Source organism: Tupaia chinensis, unplaced genomic scaffold (genome assembly GCF_000334495.1).
Source record: "Tupaia chinensis unplaced genomic scaffold, TupChi_1.0 Scaffold000099_1, whole genome shotgun sequence".
NCBI lineage: Eukaryota > Metazoa > Chordata > Mammalia > Scandentia > Tupaiidae > Tupaia > Tupaia belangeri.
This window is the reverse complement of record NW_006159563.1, coordinates 5937360-5961261: the sequence shown is the minus strand read 5'-3', so window position 1 is coordinate 5961261 and position 23902 is coordinate 5937360. Positions and strand designations below refer to the sequence as shown.

The following is a 23902-nucleotide window of genomic DNA, read 5'->3' as shown; positions in this document are numbered from 1 at the left end:
ATTATTGCTATATTATGCATTAACTTCTTTCTTTCACATTTACCTCTCTATATACACACATGAATGTATTTATTTATAGGCCAGGCTACAAATACTGAGGTAGTCCCTGATTGATTTGCACATTATACTGCTTCAAAATTTCACCGTCATACAATGAAGGCACTTGAAAATGAACCTTCCTTCTGGCCAATTCAGAAGGTCTCACTCTCTCCCATGAAGTACCGCACTGTCTTTGAGAGAAAGCCTTTCAGGGCACACTTCCCAGCCCCACAGGGGTTGGGAAGAGATTACTGGCTATATAAACTTGAGCCTTGTTTTACTCACTGGCAGACTATCGATACAAGTACCTATCTGACAGTGTTGTTTTGAGAACAAAATTAAGTAACAAAACCCCTTTTATTGCAAAATATAGATTCTGATTCTTCAAACATGGAAGAAATACAACCACAGACACAGGGCCATAACCGAAAAGTACAGACACAAGAATAACACGAAGGCAAGAGGGCACTAATATTCCTACCCATTCTTGTTGCTGGCAGACATGCCTTTTGTGAAACACACTGGAGTAGCTGTAACTTTAATTCCTAAGACATGTTCTGATCGCCTCTCTATGTAAGAGTCTTTTTTCTTTTTTAGAAAAATGTCCATGTTGATATAGCTAAGTCACACAGTCTACTCATTATGAACTACATATCAAAAAAGATGTATTACATCTATTATCTAGAAATTTTCCTTAATTTTTGACTTAGGCAGATAGTTTAGCTATAAAAACGATGTCATTTTCACCAAACTGTTAGTTCCATTTGTGAAATTTAAACCTCTAAAAAATGACTGACGATATTCATGGGAAATTATTTTTCAATAATCACACAAATTCATAAAATACCATTTTAGGTGAACCAAGGTAATTTTTTTTTTTTGACCACAAATATTTGGGCTCATGGTGGGTAGGCATGAAGCAGAACTATGTAACGAGCTTCTTTAAGGTAGGCACCGTGGGACAGTTCAGGACTGCTACTGCATGAGGCTCTCTCCCTGCCCACGCAGGTATTAATACCTGTGGCAGTACGAAGACCAGGAACTGCCTAAAGAAAAAGAACGTTTGCTTAATGACAGGGAACTCCCTCTACCCCAGTGAGATGGGTATGGTTTATCCATGTCTGTGACAGCCACATTGGGTTATTTTGGGCTTTCCTTTGTCTGGGCCAGGCTAGTATGAACAATAGCAGCTAGGATTTGCAGAGCAGTAATTATGTGCCACACTTTATCTTAAATGCTTTACGTGTGTGATCTCATTTAATCCTCAACACTGTGTGGTTGACCTGACCATGGGACAGGGTGGTTAAGTAATGTGTGAGTGTGGTGGAGCAGGTAACAGAATTGGGAGCTCGGGCAGACTGACCCTAACCCCGACTCTTACCCCTCGTACTGCATTATCACCTTAGTAAAAGGTAAGCGTGTCCTCTGCGTCTCCTTGAATCTGCTGTTTCCATTCACTTGGCTATTTTTAAGGCTCCATAAGCAAATATCTCTATTAATTGCAGATGCCTCTACAAAGAAGAGTTTTGTTTTGTTTTGTTTTGTTTTTAGAGAGGATTTTTGCTATAGGGCATGTGCACTTGCCAGAGAGACAGAGGAGACAGAGATACAGAAAGTGAGAAATCACCCCCCAGGGGTGATGGCCACACTGCAATCCCTTCTCCTCCATTCTCCTCTTGGGACTTTGGATATGTATGCACACACAGCTGGCATGAATTTGAGCTGCCAGGTCCAGGACTCGAACCACGGTTGACTATGTGGGAGTCCAGTGAGTCCAGTGACGTAACCATTACACCAACTGCTGGTCCCAGGAAGAGTTCATTTTTCAACATTTTTCTGTATCTCATCTCTTAAAGACTTTTAAAGTGGTATACTGTTGTCTAATGATATTTTAGTACTCAATTTAAGTTTACTCTCAATTTAACATTTTCTATATTAGTTTTTAAATTTTTAATTTGCTATAGGACATACATGTTCACTAGAGAGAGAGAGAGAGAGAGAGAGAGAGAAAGCTGCCAGATCCAGGACCCAAACCATGGTTGACTACGTAGCAGCAGTTCAGCATCTTTTTTTTTTATATCTAGAGAGATTTTTGCTGTAGGGTACCTACGTTCGCGGGAGAGACAGAGAGAAAGCAAGCTAGAAATCACCCCCGTCCCCGGGGAGTGATGGCCATGCTCCAATCCCTTCTCCTCTAGTCTCCGCCTGGGATTTTGGGCGGACACACACACACACACACACCTGGCATGATTTTTAGGCCACCATGTTTAGGACTTGAACCACAGCTAAGCACGTGGGAGTCCAATGACGCAATCATTACGCCATCTGCTGGTCCTGGGAGTCCGGCACCTTAACCATCGGGCCACCTGCCAGCCCCTTCTAGATTCGTTTTATTTTGAAAAGCAGAGCAAGGAGATGATCACTGACTAGTTTCTAATATGCTATAAATATTTTCAAAAAGTCTACAGTTTCAGACACTGAGATCACAACACTTTCCATTATAAATAGTTTCCAGTTTTTGACTTTAATTTTCCTACTAGTTGAAGGGTGGGGCAGTGAGACGTTTCCCATAAATAAATGAAATGCTATTACATTCCATACTTCTTTTATAACTAGCTGCTGGCCAGCTGTCATAAAAGACACACCCTGAAAGGTAGTATCAAGTTTTTAGAAATAGAAATGGCCATGGCAATATTTTCTGAGAGAACGTTTTGAAGGAGAAAAATCCAAACGGTTACTGATGAAAATACTGCAGAGACACCCACAGGAATGTGCCCATCCTGTTAACCCTTTGTAGGCATCACCATCATCATTAGTATCTTCCCCTTCAGCTACTGAGTTCTTATTCCGTTCCTGGCACTGTGCTGAGTGTTCTTTCCCTTTCACATGAGTGCCTAGAGGACAGACAGCATTCATGAAGAATGAATGCTTAGTGACCATAAATAACATGCCCAGGATCACACACACAATAAAGAGAGAGGACAAGATTTGAAAAAGATCTAATCAGAGTGCACATTTTGAACCACCATTCTAAGAAAATTCCTTGCAGGACTTATTTTCTTCATATGAATGTGTATGTGTGAGGGGAAAGGTATTATTGAGTTTGTGTAAATTCCATGCTCCTTGAAATGCCATTTTAATATGTAAATATTACCACTAATAAAGAGTTTAATCTGGAAATGATGAAATTTTGACTACATTTGGTGAGAAAATAAGTAAATCAAATTCTTTTGAAACAGAATTATATATAGGAAGATATATTTTCATGTGCATTTTAAAAAAATTGCCATGGGGCACACGTGCTTGCTAGAAAGACACACAGAAAGAACGTAAGAAAGCACCCCCATGAGGAATGGTCACACCACAATCCCTTCTCCTCTACTTCTCCCTCCTTCTGGGATTTTGGGCATGCGTGCCTATGTGCCCAATGTGTCTATCAAGACACGGGGTCTGGGACTCAAACCATGTGGTCAGCCATGTGGGACACAGCTGCCTTAAACGCCATGCCACTGGTGCCCCTACCCACATGTGCATTTTTATTAAGGAGGCTTATTAAGTTTTTAAAGTAGGCTACTCAAAAAAAAAAAAAAAAGGGTAAGATTATCTAAAAGCACTGAGTCATACCCTTAATATAGTCTTCTCCTATTCATTACTGAAAAGTAATTAGTAGGACTTCTGGGTTAGTATCAGACAAACTGAAGGGCCTAATGTGTCTTATTTCCAATTTCCATTTTAATACCCATGAAGAATTACAAAAAGATGAGAACTGGCAACAGTGCTGGAAACTAAAGAGAATACCAGATGCCACGGTCCTAAGGGGATATTCACTAATGCCAATGCCTGAGATTAACAACATATTCTTGGATTCTTCCATAAGAATCAAAACCTGATCCCAAAGAATGTAAAAAGGGATGATTCACTTTGTCTACTTCCAACTATAGGATCTCAGGCTACACTAAACAAAAAGTGAACAATGGTCTCACATTGGCCATCCTTCAAGTTGGTCCATCATTCACCTATCCAGTGTTCTAGCCCCAGGCACTTCCCTTCTGATGTCCACCCAGGGAGCACATGCCAGACTAGCATGGGAGAAAATGGAGACCAGGCATGACATGTAGCATCCTAGAATGTGAAACACCAAGCAGAAATCATCTGAAATAACTCTCAGGGCACTACATACTATGAGCATAGGACAGAATAGTTGTCTCACAGAGGTTGGTGGGGCCAGCAAGTAACATGGAGGGTAAGGCACTGATCCCACATGGCCGACTACGCAGTTTGAGTCCCAGACCTGGAGGCTCGACTTGAAAATCACGCCAGGCACATGTGCATGCATGCCCAAAATTCTGAAAGGAGACTAGAGAAGGGATTGTGGCATGGCCATCCCCCCACATCTGGAGGGTGAACTCTCTCTTTCTCTCTTTCTCTCTGTCTCAGGTGTACGCATGCATCCTATAGCAAAAAAAAAAAAAAGAAAAAGAAAAAGAAACTCTAAAAACTTAAAAATAAAAAGTTAGTGAAGCAGGTAATCAAAAATAATACATTATTCCTCAAATATTTGTTTTAACTTAAAAACACACACAAAGACAGGTAGATATTCACTTAGTAGACTTTAAATACAGAGATATTGGATACAGTTCTCTATTCTTTTTTTATTTCTGTTTCTTAATTTATCTCATAAGCCATATGTACAAAGCTTCATCTACATTTCTAGTGCTTATTTTCTTTTTTTTTTGGAGAGGTTTTCACTATAGGGCGCGTTCGCTCGCCAGACAGACAGAGAGAGACAGAGAGACAGAAAGCGAGAAATCACCCCCCAGGGGGGATGGTCATGCCGCAATCCCTTCTTCTCCATTCTCCTCTCGGGATCTTGGGCACGCACGCACACGCGCCTGGCACGATTTTTAAGCCACTGGGTCCAGGACGCAAACCACGGTTGACTACGTGGGAGTCCGGCGACATAGCCATTACGCTAACTGCTGGTTCCCAAGTGCTTATTTTCTTGAAGTGAAATAATAGTCTACAAATATGTGCATTTCTAGAAATCCATAGAAAATGGTGGCCATCTGGGGCCAGCAGATGGCAAGGTGGTTAAGGCGCCTATTTCCCACATGGCCAACTACAGTTTGAGTCCCAGACCTGGTGGCTTGCTTTCTTGCTTTCTGTCTCTCTCTTTCTCTCTCTGATCTAATTAAAAAAATAATAATAATGATAATAATAATAAATACATTTAAATAAATAATTTTCTTACTTAATTTATTTATCTATTTATTTATTTAAATTTGATCAGAGAGGGACAGAGCAGAATAGAGAGAGAGAGGGAAAGTGAGAAACCTAGTCACCAGGTCCAGGACTCGAACTGCAGTCGGCCATGTGGGTGTCCAGCACTCTCAATTACCACACCAAGTTAAATAAATAATTATTTTTAAAAAGAGAAAATGGTGGCCATCTAAATTTAAATCTCTCTACATGCTCTCCTTAAAAATACTGATGAGAATGGGCGGGCAGGTGGTGTGATGGTTAAAGTGCTGGACTCCCACATGGATGACTGCAGTTCGAGTCCTGGACCTGGTGACTAGGTTTCTCACTTTCCCTCTCTCTCTCACTCACTCTGTCCCTCTCTAGCCAAATTAAAATAAATAAATTAATTAAAGTTAAAAATAAAATAATTCTTTTAAAAACAATTGATGGGGAAAGAAAGTAAAACCAGCAGAGGCACAAGCCTACTAGCAGGAGACAAGGACTGTTTAAATCCTGATGAGAGTAAGGAAATAGCTCTCTGGAACCAGAAGAGCAGTGTAAATACCCACTCTCGGGCAGGGGCAGAGACGATTATGCCAAAGAGGGTGAGGGGTTACAACAGGGAGAGGGACCCAGATCATGTCTGATAAAGAAAACCTCAGTAAGAGAGGGTCATAAAATGTGACAAAATGTTGACACAGGTCTGACATCTGGTGGATCAGAGCACTGGCTCCTGGGGAGTTGAAAGGAAGTGGCTTGGAGAGTGTGCAGGACCAGATGGGCACTCTTGAGCAGGCAGTAATTCTGAGAGAAAGGTAGTTGAAGAGCAGGTGTCTTTTGGAAGATGGATGGTAAAGGGAGAGAAGGTGGCTGAACATCCGGGTTCTAACAACAATAGCATCACAGGTAGGAAAAGGCAGACCAGAAAGAAAGAGGACAGTCCTTATCAAAGAAATCACACTTCACAGAACTAACCATCTATCCAAATCCTACCTCACAGATTGTCTGCTATTGCAGGTCCAGAAAAAGCCCCCATCCATAAACAGGAACAACAAAACGAACCCAGAATCTTTGCAAAGTTACCATAGGAGTTTTATGCACACACACACACACACACACACACACACACAGAGAGAGAGAGAGAGAGAGGGAGAGAGAGAGAGCACGTGCAAAAGAGAGAGAGAGAAAATGAAAATTCAAAAGCTTTGGCGAATGAAAACTTGATCTTACTACGGAAAAAAAAAAGCCACAATGTAGAGAAAATGGTTACACAATATTCCAGTACAAATTAAACATAATTAAATAAACAGCAGGTAATATATATAAAAAGAAACAAAATGAATCAGAAATTTAAAAACTCAGACACTGATTGAAGGCAAAAAAACTGAAAAGGAGACAAATTCTTAGAAATGGAGGGACATATATATAACTGAAAGTAGTAAAGACATATAGAGAATTGAAATAAGAATAGAGAAGATAATTCAAAATAAAGAAAAAAAGAGGCATAAAGGTTCAGAGAGAAACTTAAAGAAACAAACATCTAACTACAGGAGATTCAATATACTTATAATTACAGTTGTTGAAGAAGAAAAAACAATGGAACATAATATTTAAAATTATAATTTTTAAAAACTCTGAAATGAAAGAAGCTCTGAATGTAAAGATTGAAAAGAAGCCACTTTGTATATAGGATAACTGACCCAGCATGGTCAGCTTTGAGACATACCTAGTAAAAGTCTTAGACTTCAAATAATATTGAAAATCTTCTGGGCCTCCAGATAGGAAGGACCAAGTCACTTGCAAAGGAAAGCGACAGTAACATAAACAAGGAAAGTTTGGGGTAAGTAACATTTTTAAGAAACTCAAGGAAAGAAAGTAGAAAACAAGGTTCTTTTTTTTTTTTTTTAAGTCAGTTGAACTGTCTTACCAATTTTATCAACGTTGTAGGAAAATATTTTAATAAACATGCGAGAATTCAAAGAATCCTGATAAATCTATTCAAGAATAAATTCCTCCAATTAAGAGATAATTGTGAATATTTTAATAAAATAGACAAGTGGTTAGCATTGAATACACAATTCTAGATGTAAGCCTAGGTTTTGGAGATCAAAAGACTAGATCAATAATGTAAGTAGAGAAAACCTAAATATTTGGAGATTAAGTGATACACATCTAAATACATGTGTCAATCAAGAAATCAACATTTGCACTGTTCCCACCACTAACTTGCCAATAATTTTGACATAAATTCTACCTCGTGAGATATCATATAGCAGTCCTTGCCTTTTTTGTTCATTTGCATTCACCTTATACACTTTATTGAAATGGTACTTACAAAAAGCCGATAAATGGAGACCAGCAGTTGGCATAATGGTCGAGCTACTGGACTCTCACACGGCTGACCACAGTTCAAGCCCTGGACCCAGAGGCTTGAAACTCATGCTGGGCGAGTGTACGTGCATGCCCAAAATCCCAAGAGGAGAATGGAGGAGAAGGGACTGTGGGATGATCATCCCCCATGGGGGGTATTTCTCATTTTCTGTCTCTCTGTCTCTTCAGTGATTGCATGTGCCCTATAGCAAAAATCTCTCCCTCCCCCCCCCCCCAAAAAAAACCACAATAACTGAATGTCTACAGCATCTTAAGAAAAAAAAACTGACATGAATTTTTTTTTTTTTAAGTTGCCAGAGGGTGCACATGTACTCACCAAAGAGGGTTGTCGGAAAAGAGAACCTCCAATGGAACCTCCAGTGGGGAACGGTCACACCACAATCCCTTCTCCCTATTTCTCCATCCTGCTGGAATTGCGAGCATGTACGTGATGCATCCTGCCTGTTTTCCAAGACACTAGGGCTTGGGACTGTACCCACGGTTGGTCATGTAGAAGTAAGTTTCTCTTGACCACTATGCTATGGACTGGCCCAGATGTAAGTTTTCTATTCAATTATTCTTTATGTTAAAAGGTAATGCAAAAATAGTCTTTCATGTATAAAAATTTGGAAAAACTTGCTATTTATTTTGTGCCACTACTAAAAAATTACTTTAAAATATTAACCAGCTAATCATAAGATTAAAAACTGAAGATTGAGAAAATTATACACTAAAAGGAGTATTGGTAACATTAAAGAGAACTAAGTTAGATCTCTCTATATATATGTATATATATATATGTAACTTTCTTACATGTGATTACAAAGTTGAATGTAGATTACATGGCTGACTTCATGATTTAAGTCCCAGACCCAGCAACTGAAAAACATGCTGGGCACATGTATGTGCATGTACAAAAATCCAGATAGGAGAATGAAGAAGGGACTGCAGTGTAGCCTTCTCCTCACCCCCCAGGATTTAATTAACAAACACTTGGAAGTAGGAAATAAGCCAGAAAATATTGATCAAGAAAAGAAGAGTCCCATATACATTTCTTTGGATACTTCTGCATCCTGGCAAGAGTAACAAGTTGACTTTCCTCCTGCCTAAAACAATGTGAAGACAGAAGACATGAAAGAACAATTTTCAAAACACTGGGCATCAGGCAAAGGACAATGATCCCTGAAAGATGGGGAAGAAAGATGCTCAGGGAACACTACCTGTTCCCATCAGCCAGCCTGGAAAAACCCATAATTCAGAGGGTACCAGTAGGTTTCCAGAGAGGGTTATGACTTAGTAGTGGGGAATAATGAGCATTAGTCTGAGCATTGTTCTGTGCTTACCTAATAAATCATAAAAGTAATACCTAAAATATCAAACTGCTTCCAAGTAACCTAACTACATCTCAGAACAAGGCAAGAGGAATTGTAAAAATACAAAAATACCCAGCACCCAACATGGTAGATTACACAATGTCTGGCATTGAATCAAAGATTAAACAGTATGGAAACATGACCTGTGAGAGAGTAATCAACCCATTCCAACCAACCCAGAATTGCCATACATGTTGGAATGAGCAGGGGAAATTTTACAGTTATTATGGCTATTGTAACTGCATTCCACACACTCAGAAAGTCAACAAGAAACACAGAGATATGGGACCAGCAGTTAGCATAACGCTGGACTCTCACGAAGTCAACCACGGTTCGCATCCCGGACCCAGTGGCTTAAAACTCACGCCAGGCGCATGTGCATGTGTGCCCAAGAGCCCGAGAGGAGAATGGAGGAGAAGGGATTGCGGCGTGACCATCCCCCCTGGGGGGGGATTTCTCGCTTTCTGTCTCTAAGTCTCTCTCTGTCTGTCTGGCGAGCGCATGCGCCCTACAGTGAAAATCTCTCCAAAAAAAAAAAAAAAACTCACGCCAGGCGCATGTGCATGTGTGCCCAAGAGCCCGAGAGGAGAATGGAGGAGAAGGGATTGCGGCGTGACCATCCCCCCTGGGGGGGGATTTCTCGCTTTCTGTCTCTAAGTCTCTCTCTGTCTGTCTGGCGAGCGCACGCGCCCTATAGCAAAAACCTCTCCAAAAAAAAATAATAAATAAAAAGAGACACAGAGATATGAAAAAAGATCCAAGTTAAACTTCTGGAACTGAAAGCTGTGAAAGTATGAGATGAAAAATATACTGTGAAAATAACAGATGACTAGACACTGAGAAACAAAATTAATCAACTTGAAGATTTAGCAATAGGCTCCATTAATAGAGAACTTAAGTGTTCATTCTTCCCAAATTAATTTACAGTTTGAACCTCATTCAATCCAATTAATACAGAGCTTTTCTTTCAAATTAACAAAATAATTCTAGAGTTCATCAGAAAAAATGAGAAAGAAGGACTTGTCAAGAAAATTTTATAAGGGAGATATAATACAGAGGCTGATAACTATTTTTCCCACATATTCAAACATGCTCAAAATAGACAATAATTACAACAGTGAGTGCTAACATATGAACAAATAAATTGGTAGACCCAAACTGAGGGCATGGAGACAGATCATAGTACTGGTAAAAATTTTAAAAATGACTATTGACAAAAGAAGAATGAGGAGAAGGATTCTGGCATGGAGGAAAAAAGAAAAAAGGAAAATAAACTAAATGGTATCACAAATCAGTGAAAAGGGAAATATACAATAATCAGCTGATGTCATCTTACAAATATTTGGAATAAAGCATAATTTTAGATCACAGATTCTATTTTTTAATTTATATTTATTATTCATATATCAAATCAATGTACATTATTTAGATTGTGAAGAAACTTTACCCAGCATGATATATATCTTAGTCCAGCCCAGTTGAGACCACCATACACATACTCATTAACAGATAATAAAGCTTATCTGTCCCGCAGTGTCTTACCTCATCATTTCCTCCCCAAATTTCCTATGCTCTTCCCCTCGTACCCTCTCTTTCCACTTTGTCTCTAGTGTCCATTACAATTTTTAATACTTTTATGTTCTTCAGTCTTTCAGTCTCTACCATAGAATGCAGACAGTCAGTATATGTTAAGTGGAGACATACAATGTCTCTATTTCATAGCCTCACTTGCTTCACCCAGCAACAAATCTTATATATTCGTCCACTTTCTATCAAATTCCAGGGTCTTACTGTTTTTTATGGCTAAATAGTAATCCATGGAGTATATGTGCCACAATTTTTCAATCCACTCATCTGTTTGTGGACATTTGGGTTGGTTCCATGTCTTAGCAATTGTGAATAATGCTGCAATGAATACAGATGTGCAAGCACTTTTCCGACTTGAGTGGTCTTCTGTCCTTTGGGTAGATACCCAGGAGTGGAATTGCTGGATCATATGGTAGTTCTATTTTAAGGTCTTTGGGGAACCTCCATATCATTCTCCACAGAGGCTGGATCAATTGACATTCGCATCAACAGTGTAGGAGTGTTCCCCTTTCCCCACGTCCCCTCCAGCCCCTTTCACCACGTCCCCTCCAGCACTCATTATTATTATTATTTTTAATTTTCACCATTCTGACTGGGGTTAGGTGGTATCTCATTGTGGTTTTGTCACAGATTCTATTTTTTTTTTAAAAGAAAGATTTTTACTATAGGGTATGTGCAGCCAACAGAGAGACAAGAAATCACCCCCAGGGTGAATGGCCATGCTGCAATCCTTTTTCCTCCAATCTCATCTTGGGATTTTGGGCAGACACACACACCCAGTGTGAGTTTTAAGCTACTAGGTCCAGGACTCAAATTGTGGTCAACTATGTGGGAGTCTGGCAATGCAACCAGCTACCTGCTGGTTCCAAATCACAGGTTCTTAACATGTAGCTCATGAGCCATTATGCTTCCTTAGGCTCCATAATATCTGTGAAAGTGGGGTGAGAAGTGACTTATTTATTTTTAACTTTATTCTTTAAACTGAATCTATAGGAAAAAAAGTCTTTATGATGCCACCTTATGTCTTTAAGACATTTTTACAACATCGAATAATATTCTGTTGTCACCACTGTCATGTTATGATATCTAGAAGAATTTCTGACTGATGGGAAAGAAAAAAATTCCTCATTTCAAAAGCAGCATATATATATATATATATATATATATATATACACACACACACACACATACATATATGTAAAATTGGAAAGGGCTTGGAGAAGCCATGTTCCCTGAAAATGACAAACATGGTCTGTGACTTGGAACAAAGGAAACTGAAGTCGTTGTGGATGGGGCCAGCTCCATGGTATAGCAGCAATGCGCTGCTCAGGAGAAGATGGATCTCCCATGGCGACCATGGTCTGAATTCCTGGCCCAGTCAGCCTGAGACGTGCTGGGCATGCACACAAGTGCCAGATCTGAGGGCTAGAGGACTGGAGAAAGGGATCATGGCATGACCAGACCCTGTGGAGGGTGGTCCTTTCTCCCTCTCACATGTGTGTGCATGTATTCTGCTATAAATAAAGGGAAAAAAATGTTTAAAGCAGTTGAAGGAACTCCTATCGCAAATAAAGCCATCCACTCCAGCACTGCTGGTATTTCTTTTAGCATTTAATTATTTTAAAGCAGGTTTAAGAGGAGCTGATAACTATGCAACAAGTGAGACCTCCAAAGCTCTCAGCACAGCCAACTCTGTTTTTCATGTTACTGACATTCCTATTTCATGAGCCCCTTTTGAAATTTCAAAAACTATCATCATCCTCAAAATGGTATTTCCATTTCTGGAAAAAAAGTTCCAGATCTCTGGGTACAGTTCAAGTGTCTCTGACACTTGGCTGTCCATTTGTTTTTGCTGCCTTGGAAAAGAAGCTCCAGACATTAGTGTGACCAGTGATTTTGGCATCAGGTGGCATGGATGCCAAGTGTTCTGCTGAGATGCTGAAAGAAGGCTTGCCTAGCAATGAGAGAACCATTGACTTCCTCAGGGCTAGGGGCTGAATTGTTTTGTTAGGAGTTTTTATCAAGAAATGGGAGCGCAGACCTGCTCGGTACCCTATGGGCAACATGTGGCTCAAATAATCCTGGATCCACATGGAAGGTCGTAGGTTTAGTTCCCTGATTGACCCGTACATGCCAGAGTGTCCACCCATGATGTTGGCTGGCTGGGAAGTGGGGGAGTGGAGCAGGGACTGTGGTAGGAGACCCTGTTGAGTGTACTTGTCTTTCTTTTTGTGTCTTACTCTTAAAAAAGAAATAAAAATTTAAAAATCTTTTTTTTAATAAAAGAAATGAAAGCATAATGAGAACTTACTAAATAGAAATTTGCTCTATTTCAAGAGAAAAAGTTTGAAATGCTAGATTAAACTTTAGGCAGAAAATTTATTTTAAAAAAATGAAAGAAAAGCCACTTGTCTCATGGTTTAGCCTACTTGAACAACATTTTTGCCATATCTATTGAGCAAAGGCCTGCAGTCACCATTACATATGATGCTGAAGCACCAAGAGCGCCTGCTCCATCAAAGACTGGCCCTACCAGAACATTCTAACACTGAGGAAAGACCTTCTGTAATTTGGAGTTAAGGGTGACCAGACTTTTTTCCATTTTTCTGTAGGCAGAAGCCAAACTTTAAAAAGTTATTTCTGATCAAGATAATCTTAAGACTGAAATGTGGATTTATAATCCAAAATTTGGTGATATGGACAAACATCAATGATGTGGACTTTGCCAAAGATAATAACCACAGTAAGTGGAGGAAACGGAAATTACTCAAAATAAATTCAACTGTTTCTCAACTCAAACCTACCCTCTCCGGGCAAAGTATGCGGCAGGCTTTGATCCCGTCTGCCATTGTGTGCTTTAACAAGCCAGAGGTTATTACACTTTTGTCAACAAAACAAAACCAAAATTGAAACTGATTGGATGTCATGCATGTCTCAGATGCTGCCATATCACAATGACTCAAAGCTTTCTTCAACTTCTTCTTCTTGCTTTACTTGCCAGAGGGCGTGGATGCTCATCAGAGAGAGAGACAGACGGGGAGGGAGGGAAAAATCACCCCTCAGTGGGATGTATGGAATGTGCTGCAATCCCTTCTCCATTTCTTCCTCTGGTCAGGATTTTAGGGACCAACTCACACATACAGGGGTGTGTTTTTCCAGCCGCCAGGGCCAGCCATGTGGGATCCATTTCCCTTAACTGCAAGGGTACAGATCCAGTCTCACTTCCTTAACCTCCTGGAAGTCAAGTCCCAATCTGGTCTGAATCAATGTGATTTGAAACTCAAGTTTTGTTTTGCTTGGAAATTTTTCCTTTTTTTTTTTCCTCCCTGAAGTAAGGTATTGTGTATTAAAATGAGTGAGGCCTAGGTTCATAAAAGATGTTCTTCATATTTTTCTATGTGTAATCATAGAAAAAATGGGCAATTTCTAGTATCATAAAATAAGTTCTATCTTGGGGCCGCAGGTGGTGTGGTGGTTAAGGTGCTGGACACTCTCACATGGCTGACCACAGTTTGAGTCCTGGACCTGGTGACTTGCTTTCTCACTTTCCCTCTCTCTGTGTGTCTCTCTCTGGTTAAATGAAAAAGAATGAATAAATGAATAAAATTAAATAAATAATAATAATAAAAAAGAAGAAAAAGTTCTATCTAGATATTTGTGTTTATGTTTAGGTACTTTTTGTTAAGGCTCAGCCTTCATCAGGGTTTTGAAGAGGTTTATGATCTTAAAAAACTGGGAAAAAAACCACTCTTCTGATTAGATAATGACCTCACATAACTCAGAAACCACCTCACAACAATTCTACACCACTTATAAGAAAAAATGGGTAACTAGTAAGCACATTTAAAGTTAAGAGGAAGCTTTTTGAACAACAACAACAGAAATACTGATTTCATTGATACATAAACACAGAAAATATTGGGTCATCGGAAAAGTCATGACATGTTTTTCTATGCAAAAATGTATCATGACTTTTCAGACAATCCAATATATCCAAGTCAAAAACATCAACAAATTAAAGAAGACAAATAAAATATGAAAATATTTACAAGAAATGTGATAGTAAAAAAAAAATGCAAAAGAGCAAACAAATCAGCAAGAAAAACAAAACTTCAGTAAATAAATGTAAAGAGATACGAAGAGAATACTTTCAAGAGAGAAAATATAAATGGAATACAAACAGCTAAAAAAATAATCTCTCAAATAATAAAAAAATAAACTAAAGCCAGACCATTTTGTCTATATCAACAGAGATTTTTAAAAAGCTTTATAAGGAAAGCTGTAAAGGAGATGACCACGTTCATATACCAGTGAACTAAGAGTGTATCGAGTGGTACAGTCTTTTTAGAGAGCGATTTTATTATGTGCATCAGATGTTTTTTAAATTGTTACTTTCAGGCCAGCCAGTGGCAGGCTAATGAAAAGAGACAGATGCCACATGGCCAACTGCATGGTTCAAATCCCAGAGCCGGCAGCTTGGAAAACATGCTGGGCTTACATACTTAAGTAACCAAAATCCTGAAAGGAGGAAAAGGTGAAGGAGAAGAAATCATGGTGTGACTATTCCTCAGGGGTGGGCGTAGGAGAGGGCCTTTCTTAATTTCCCTCTCTCTCTTTCTCTGTCTTTCTTTAGCAAGTACATGTAGCCTCTGGTAAATTAAAACAAACAAACCAAAAAACCTTGTTACTTTCTTTAGATCAATCATTTAATTTCAAATGGTTTATATCTAAGGGGAAAAAATACAAAGTGTAAACAAAGATTTTATGTAGATTTCTAGCTCACTTCAGTGGTATTGATGAAAAATTTAAAAAATCAAAGTTAAAGGAATGGTTAAGTGTATCAATGCACATACACATGACCGAATATTCAATCATGGAAAATGTGTCTTGAATGACACAATTAAAGACCTGTTAAATGAGGAAAAAAGATGTAGTAAAATACCAAAAAGAAAAAGTTTAAGGAAATATGACAAAATATTTACAGGAGCTGCTTCCAGGTGACATTTGAGTAATGATGATGATTATTTCTTTTTATTTTTATATAATTAAACAAAGACAGAGAGACAGAAAGACAGAGAGTAAGAAATCACCCCCAAGGGGAGATGGCCACACCGCAATCCCTTCTCCTCCATTCTCCTCTTGGGATCTTGGGCACGCACGCACACGCGCCTGGCATGAATTTAAGCTACCAGGTCTAGGACTCGAAGCACGGTCAACTACATGGGAGTCCAGCGACATAGCCATTATGCCAACTGGTGGTCTTGAGTGATGACGATTATTATTATTAGTTGCAAGTTATATACCGTGAGTACATGCTGACACTTGAGAAGATAAAATTAAAGTTAAACAAAATATACCATTGATATCATAGATGGATTTTTTTCCCTTTTTTTTCTAATTGCTAGAGGGCACATGTGCTCTGCAGAGACAGAAAGAAAGAGCACAGTGGAAAGGATCCTCCAATGGGGCCTGATCAGTGTGTAATCCCTTCTTCTCCATCCCTCTGTCCTGTAGGGATTGGGGGCAAGCATGCACACATGTCTGGTGTGTTTTACAAGCTGTTGGGGCTGGGCTCTGAAATGCAGTCCGTCATATGGGATCCAGACCCTTTATCATTAGGCTATGGGGCCAGACTAGGGATTAAGGGAGAAAAAAGTCATCTTTTATGAATGAGCAAATAATAAGTACACTGTTTCCAAAAAGGTTTTGCTATTGTTTGTTTCTTGGTTTAGCAGTTCCGTGCTGATAACTGTTCTGTGACTTAGGTGCTGTCAAATAATCTTTAAACGCAAAATCATAAACTGTTTATTGTCTCCAAACTGAAAAGTCAACTTTTCAGGCAAGAATAAGAGGCAACAATTTGAGGCTGGTAAGAATTTTTTCCCCTGGAAAAATAACATGACTTATAAAAAGAACTAAAATGATGTTAATAATTAGGAAAGGTGAAGAAATGGCTAATGCGTGCTTTAAGTTTTGCTATTTGAAACTAATCTTTAAAATTTGATAAGTTCCCTAAGGAAAGTCTGGAACTCTGAGTTCCCAAATAACTTTTTTTAAAGTTTTTGCCATAGGGCATGTTCTCTCGCTGGAGAGAAACAGAAAGAGAGACTAAGAGAGGGAAAGTGAGAAATCACCCTTCGGGGGGATGACCACACAGCAATCCCTCTCCTCCATTCCACTCTTGGGATTTGGGATTTGGGACATGCCCACACACATGCCCAGTATGATTTTCAAGCTGCCAGGTCAGCCACATGGGATCCAGCACCTTAAATACCATGCCACCTGCTGCCCACATAGGTGCAAAATAATTTAAAGATAATTATAAAGACAATCGAATCAGATCTTCTCTTGGGTTCATAAGACAAGAAGATCTTCCATAGACTCACCCTCCTGGATGAAACTCATGGAGAAGAATCCATAGATGATGTGAGTGTGAGCTGCCTATTGAATGCGTCTTTCACCAATTCCTAAACTACAGGACTTCAAACTTAATTAGCTGTCATACTTATGGCATACAAAATAATCTCATGCCACATCCTACATTTCTTTTTTTTTGGAGAGGTTTTTGGGCGTGTGCACTCGCCAGAAAGACAGAGAGACAGAGAGACAGAAAGTGAGAAATCACCCCCAGGGGGGATGGCCATGCCGCAATCCCTTCTCCTCTAGGGATCTTGGGCATGCATGCACACGCGCCCGGTGTGAGTTTAAGCTACCGGGTCTGGGACTCGAACTGCAGTCGGCTACATGGGAGTTCAGCAACATAGCCATTACACTAACTGCTGGTCCCAACATCCTACATTTCTAACACTGAAGATTCTTAACTATAGAAAAATGGGGTCAGACCATGGCATGGTGATTAAGGAGGCCATATCCCACACAGTTGACTGTCAGGTTCAAGTCCCAGATCCAGTGGCTTGAGAACGTTGGGTGCACACACTATCATAAACAAAATAATTTATTTGTAACCCAACTAGCATTTGAATACAGAAATTATCATTCTCACTTAGTCCTGTCAAACTGTCCTTGACATTTCTCCCTCGGGGTAGAAAGGGCAGAGTACCTGATGGTGTTCCACACATCGAAGCCGTCCAGAGGCTTGGTGCCTTTGGTGTGGCCTCCGGCCAGCTTCACAAGTGTTGGCAGCCAGTCGGAGATGTGGATGAGCTCCCGGTTCTTCACACCCTTCTGTTTGAGCAAGGGGCTTGCTACGAAGCCTACCCCTCGCACACCTCCTTCCCACAGGCTCCATTTTCTTCCTCGTAGGGGCCAGTTATTGCCTCCAGCCAAGGTCTGCCCTCCATTGTCTGGAACACAAAGAGGTCTTGGCATCAGGACCATGTTAACTCTCAGATACTTTGAAGAACAGGAGGTTTTCCTGCGTTGTTAATAAGTGGTGCTTTCATGAAATAAAGAGACCCCTTCCTTGCCATCTCACATACCAACTCCCCTTTTCCACCCAACACTGCCCTTCAGTACAGATAGAACCAGGGGCCAGCCTGGCACATATCTAAGAGACAGTTAAGTCCCCTGTGGATAGGGCACTGAAAACGAGTCAGTCTCCTGGTGGTCCATGCCTTGCATAGCTCCCTGTGCTAGCTAGGGTCCCTGGGCAATCAGCCAAGTTCCAAATGCATGTGCAGAACTTTGATATAGCACAAGAGAATCAGCCATGGAAGCTGGGGTTCTCTTGGCACATGAAAAGAAAACTCTGACTTTGATTTTGTGATTTAAAACTCCTGATAAGTGGGAACAACAGGCCTTTTTATTTTCCTCTTGGAAACACTTCCTGACATTTAAGCTGGTAACTGAATTAACATCCTATTCCCTGGCAATCTCAGCTCTTTCTTACATGTGTAAATTGAAGATTTCTCTAGTGGTTTATAGCTGTCTCTGTAAACAGGGCAGTTGGGTGGAAAATATAATTGGGAGAAGAATCCTCCTTTTTGATGGGCTGGCTCTACCAGGTGCAAAGCCAAGGAAGAACAGCCTTCTCTTCCAAGACAACAGAGGAATGGAGGATATTAGTGAAGATGGGAAAAAAGTTCTAAGAGTGACTGAAATGAAGTATTTTGCCAACCCAGTCAGGGCTCAGAGTTAGTGGTATTTCTTGTCTACTGAAAGAAATGTCTTGTATACTGAAGTTGTGATGCCATACTAGCTCCAAAAGTATCCATACACTTAGACGACTTTAGAGACACATTCACACTTACATTGTATGTATATTACATTGGGTCGTTAGAAAAGTTATGACATATTTTTCTGTTTTGCTATGCAAAAATGCATCATAAATTTTCCAATGTCCCAATACTCAAATTAAGCCTTTTTAAAAAATAATTATTTATTTTATTTTATTTATTCATTCATTTATTTTTTAATTTGACCAGAGAGAGACAGAGGGTGAGTGTGTGAGAGAGAGAAAGTGAAAAAGCAAGCCACCAGATTCAGGACTTGAACCCTGGTTGGCCATATGGGAGTGCCCAGCGCCTTAACCACCATGCCACCTGCTGGTCCCCTCAAATTAAGCCTTTTAAAAAAGTAGGCCAGCAGGTGGCATTGTTGTTAAGGTGATGGACTCTCACATGGTCAGCTATGGTTTGAGTCCCAGACACAGTGGCATGAAACGCAAACACACGTGCATATGTGCCCAAAATCCTGAGAGAAGAATGGAGCAGAAGGGATCACAGCATGACATCCATGCCACCTGCTGGTCCCCTCAAATTAAGCCTTTTAAAAAAGTAGGCCAGCAGGTGGCATTGTTGTTAAGGTGATGGACTCTCACATGGTCAGCTATGGTTTGAGTCCCAGACACAGTGGCATGAAACGCAAACACACGTGCATATGTGCCCAAAATCCTGAGAGAAGAATGGAGGAGAAGGGATCACAGCATGACATCCCCCCCTGGGGGGTGATTTCCTACTTTGTGTCTTTCTGTCTTTCTCTGTCTCTCCCGTAAGCACATGAACCCTATTAACAAAAATCTCTGGCAAATACATACATAAATAAAAATAAAACAGTCACCGAAGGGAACCACCTGAGGGCAGTACGATAGACCTGCTATAAAACAAAATGATAAAAACACAAACTACTTTCAGCAATAGATCTATCAAAGCCACAGGATGCACATGGGAGGAAAGTAAGATTTGTTAAGCACTTACTCTGCACTACAAACCATTTTTTAAAGTTTATTTCTTCTGAGAGAGAGAAAGAGGGTGAGGGAGGGGCACCCCAACAGGGCTGTCACACCACCATCCACCACCAGCTCAGCTCATGGGCCAGCATGCCCCTGCTGTGCACAGGGAGGTCTCAGGATGTGAACCCAGGACCCTCCCACATGGGGCCAGCGTTGCAGAGTGTGGTATTACCATTGTGCCACAGTCTGGCTCCCACCAGGCACCACTTTGATTTCTCTCACAGAATCAGGAGTTGAACAGACCTGGAATCGAAGCCTGATGCCAGCTGCCCACTTACTGTGTAAGCAGGGCAAGACGCTACCTCAGTTTCCTTATCTTGAACATGGAGGTGATCATTTCTACTTCATGCATTATGGTGAGAAAGATCATTTCTTGCAGGGTACCTGGCACAACCTAAGTGCTTAATAAGAGAGACAGAGAAAGACAGAGAGACACAGAGTGGCAGCAACTGTTGTTTTTAATATTCACAGAAACTCAGATTGGCTAGTAGTATAACCACTCAACTGAGGTTTGAAATGGCGACACATCTACTAAGTGGCAAAGCTGGCTCTGTGTGACTCCTCAGGCTTTTGCCCCTCGAGGACCAGCCCCCGATGCCCCCAGGGCAGAGCGGCTTCATACATGTGGACCTCACAGACCCTCACTTCCCTGTGAGGACCACAGCACGGGCTGGCCTCTGTGAAGCACACTCTTCAGCATGTGATCACAGGACAGTTATTTCAAGGTGATGGTGATTCATGCAAAGGAGCATTTAATGCAGGTGGAAAAAGAAATTCAAGGCTCTTCTGAAATCCAAGGCTCTACTGCCAAGGAGGCTTTGGATAGCCCCCTTAGCACAGCCAGGCCTGGGTTTTCTTCTGTGCTTTGTGAAGGGGAGCAGAGTCCTGAGCTGGATAGATGAAAGTAGCAATTTCTCCACACGTGGGTGGGTGGTGATTGAGTTCATCATTTAATACCACAGACTTACAAGAACCTTTCCTCAAATTTCACCACATCTATTCATTTCCTTTTTTTTTTTTTTTTTTTTTAGAGTTTTTTGCTATAGGACACGTGCGCTCGCCAGAAAGACAGAGAGAGACAAAGAGACAGAAAGCGAGAAATCACCCGCCAGGGGGGATGGCCACGTCACAATCCCTTCTCCTCCATTCTCCTCTCGGGATCTTGGGCACGCACGCACATACGCCCGGCGTGAGTTTAAATCACAGGTCCGGGAGTCGAACCATGGTCAACTTAGTTACATGGTAGTCCAGCGACATAGCCATTACACTAACTGCTGGTCCCCACCACACCTATTCTTGACAAAAACTCCAGGTGCAGGCATTCACCCAAGCCAGTTTATGAAATACACATTCCACTATGCATTCAAGCTGAGTAGGTCTGCATGAATCAAGAAGAAGGCAACATCTTGAAATGAGAGGAATTCCTCCATGCTCCCGATATTCCACAAAGTACCAGGCACTCATAACCAATGTGTCAAAACTTAAAAGAAGGTACTACTCTTGTGAGATAAAAAATATTAGGTTGTTGGAAGTTATGATGCATTTTTGCATAGAAAAACATAGAAAGAGGGGCCAGCAGGTGGCGTGGTGGTTAAGGGCACTGGCCTCCCACATGGCCAACCATAGTTCGAGTCCCAGACCTAGCAACTTGCTTTCTCACTTTCCCTCTCTCTCTCTCTCACTCACTCTGTCCTTCTCTGGTCAAATTAAAAGAGTGGAGGGAAAAAAGAAAGAAGAAGAAAGGAAGGAAGGGAGGAAGGAAGGAAGGAAGCAAGGAAGGAAGGAAGGAAGGAAGGAAAGAAAGAAAGAAAGAAAGAAAGAAAGAAAGAAAGAAAGAAAGAAAGAAAGAAAGAAAGAAGGAGGGAGAGAGGGAGGGAGGGAGGGAAGAGAAGGAAGAAAGAAAAAGTTAAATAAAATAATTGTTGGAATAAAAGCAAAAACATAGAAAGATATCTTTTCCTGATGACCTAATATATGAAAGAAATGCTTACACTCTACCTGCAATGCCAAGAGTAGGTGACAAACTATTATTTTGTTCTGTCATCTGGAAAGCTATTGGGTCATCAGAAAAATTATAATGTATTTTTTGTTTTTCTATGCAAAAATGCATCATGACTTTACCAATGACCCAATATAACGGAAGGAAGGAAGGCAGGAAGGAAGGAAGGAAGGAGGGAGGGAGGGAGGGAGGGAAGAGAAGGAAGAAAGAAAAAGTTAAATAAAATAATTGTTGGAATAAAAGCAAAAACATAGAAAGATATCATAATTTTCCTGATGACCTAATATATGAAAGAAATGCTTACACTCTACCTGCAATGCCAAGAGTAGGTGACAAACTATTATTTTGTTCTGTCATCTGGAAAGCTATTGGGTCATCAGAAAAATTATAATGTATTTTTTGTTTTTCTATGCAAAAATGCATCATGACTTTACCAATGACCCAATATAACAATACTGAGTCAATGCTTTAGAAGATGTCTATAGTGTCTATGTTAAATAGATAATGATTCTTCGGGATATTATATAATATCCTTCAGTTCTACATATTTGTTAGCATTCAATTAAAAGAAAAAGGATGATGATGGTGGTGGAAATAGGGGTGGAGATGATGGAGATTAGGGGCGGACGGGTCTGAATGTAATTCTAGGGGCAGCCCTTTGGTTATGACTCAGAAAGGAAAAGTCCCTAGGCTATAACAAGAATCTGGCCACTGGTGCTACTGTAGGAGCTGAAAGGTATTGTCACGTATTATGGGAGAGGGGGGGGACACCAATGTGCTGAGTGTGACTGTTTTTACGATTAGCTCACTGTGATGTTTTTGCCATTAACAACGATAAGTGAATCTACCATCAGTCATCGGCATGGCTTCCTCCATCATTTTTTCAAGTGCGTTCCAGAGAGAAAGCACTGCCAACGGACACACCTGGACTTCCCTGTCATAGAGCCAATGCAGATGTGGCCACAGGAAGAGGGCAATTCAGTTGTGCTCGGGGGCTGCCATGTCTGCAGGTGGCTCCTGGCCTCTTATCCATGGAGGGGCAGAATCCAGTGGGTAAGGCCTTGAGCTGATTACTTGCACTAGACCCCATGTGCTGTCCCTCAGTTCCAGTTTAATCTCGTTGGTATTTCAAAGACTTAAACACAAAACTGATCAGAGTAGCAGGAAGAATAAGATAAGCTCTCCTAAAACAAGGTAGAACAGGGAGTTTTCTATATTGCACATTTAAATCTGACACAAATTGAAATTTAAAAAGACAAAGGAAACGTCACCATTTCAAACATATTTCTTCTCATTTTCCCTCCTAATTTTCTTTCTGGCTAAAGTTATTGTTTTATCTTGTTAAGAATTCATTTTTGAGGGACCAGCAGTTAGTGTAATGGCTATGTCGCTGGACTCCCACGTAGTCGACCGTGGTTCGACTCCGGGACCCGGTGGCTTAAACTCATGCCGGGCGCACGTGCGTGTGTATGTGTGTGGGCCCAAGATCCCGAAGAGAATGGAGGAGAAGGGATTGCGGCATGGCCATCCCCCCTGGAGGGTGATTTCTCACTTTCTGTCTCTCTGTCTTTCTGGAGAGCGCATGCGCCCTGTAGCAAAAACCTCTCAAAAAAAAAAAGAAAAAGAAAAAGAAAAAAAAATTCATTTTTGAGAGAAATTTTTGTTTCATTTCCTGACTGACTTATGAAAAAAACCTTCCAAATCAAAATAAGATGACTTCAGCTAGTAAAGGAAACTATGAAACATTTTTTAAAGGGAAATCGTTTTTCAGCAATGTTTTGGCAGAAAGAAAACCTAATTATAAAACCTTTGCTGTCTAGAAAAGAAATGTCAAAATAAAACAAATGTTGTCATATGCAGACTGTAAATCTCACTTTATTATTCATTATTGAACAAAAATAACTGTCAAAAAGTCATGGAAAAATATTGGTTAGTTAAAGATCTGAGCAAAAACATTATGTATGTGACAGTGAAGCCCCATGCATACCCAGCTGATAAAAATGAAGATGAAACAATGACAACAACATTAGTTTCCAGGACTGCTCCCCAACGGCTGGACGCTGTGGCTTGGCTGTGAAAGGCCTTCCTGAGCCATCAGCAGGA

General features: G+C 40.5%; 1 protein-coding gene across 1 annotated transcript in view; it reads right to left on the bottom strand.

Moving 5' to 3' along the window:
* Positions 1–23902, bottom strand: part of ARSB (arylsulfatase B) — a gene marked incomplete at its 5' end in the record, with an annotated part of 208355 nt that overhangs the window by 84074 nt on the left and 100379 nt on the right. The window contains 1 exon segment of the mRNA XM_027769959.1: positions 17671–17914. Coding sequence (XP_027625760.1) covers positions 17671–17914 — 244 coding nt within the window.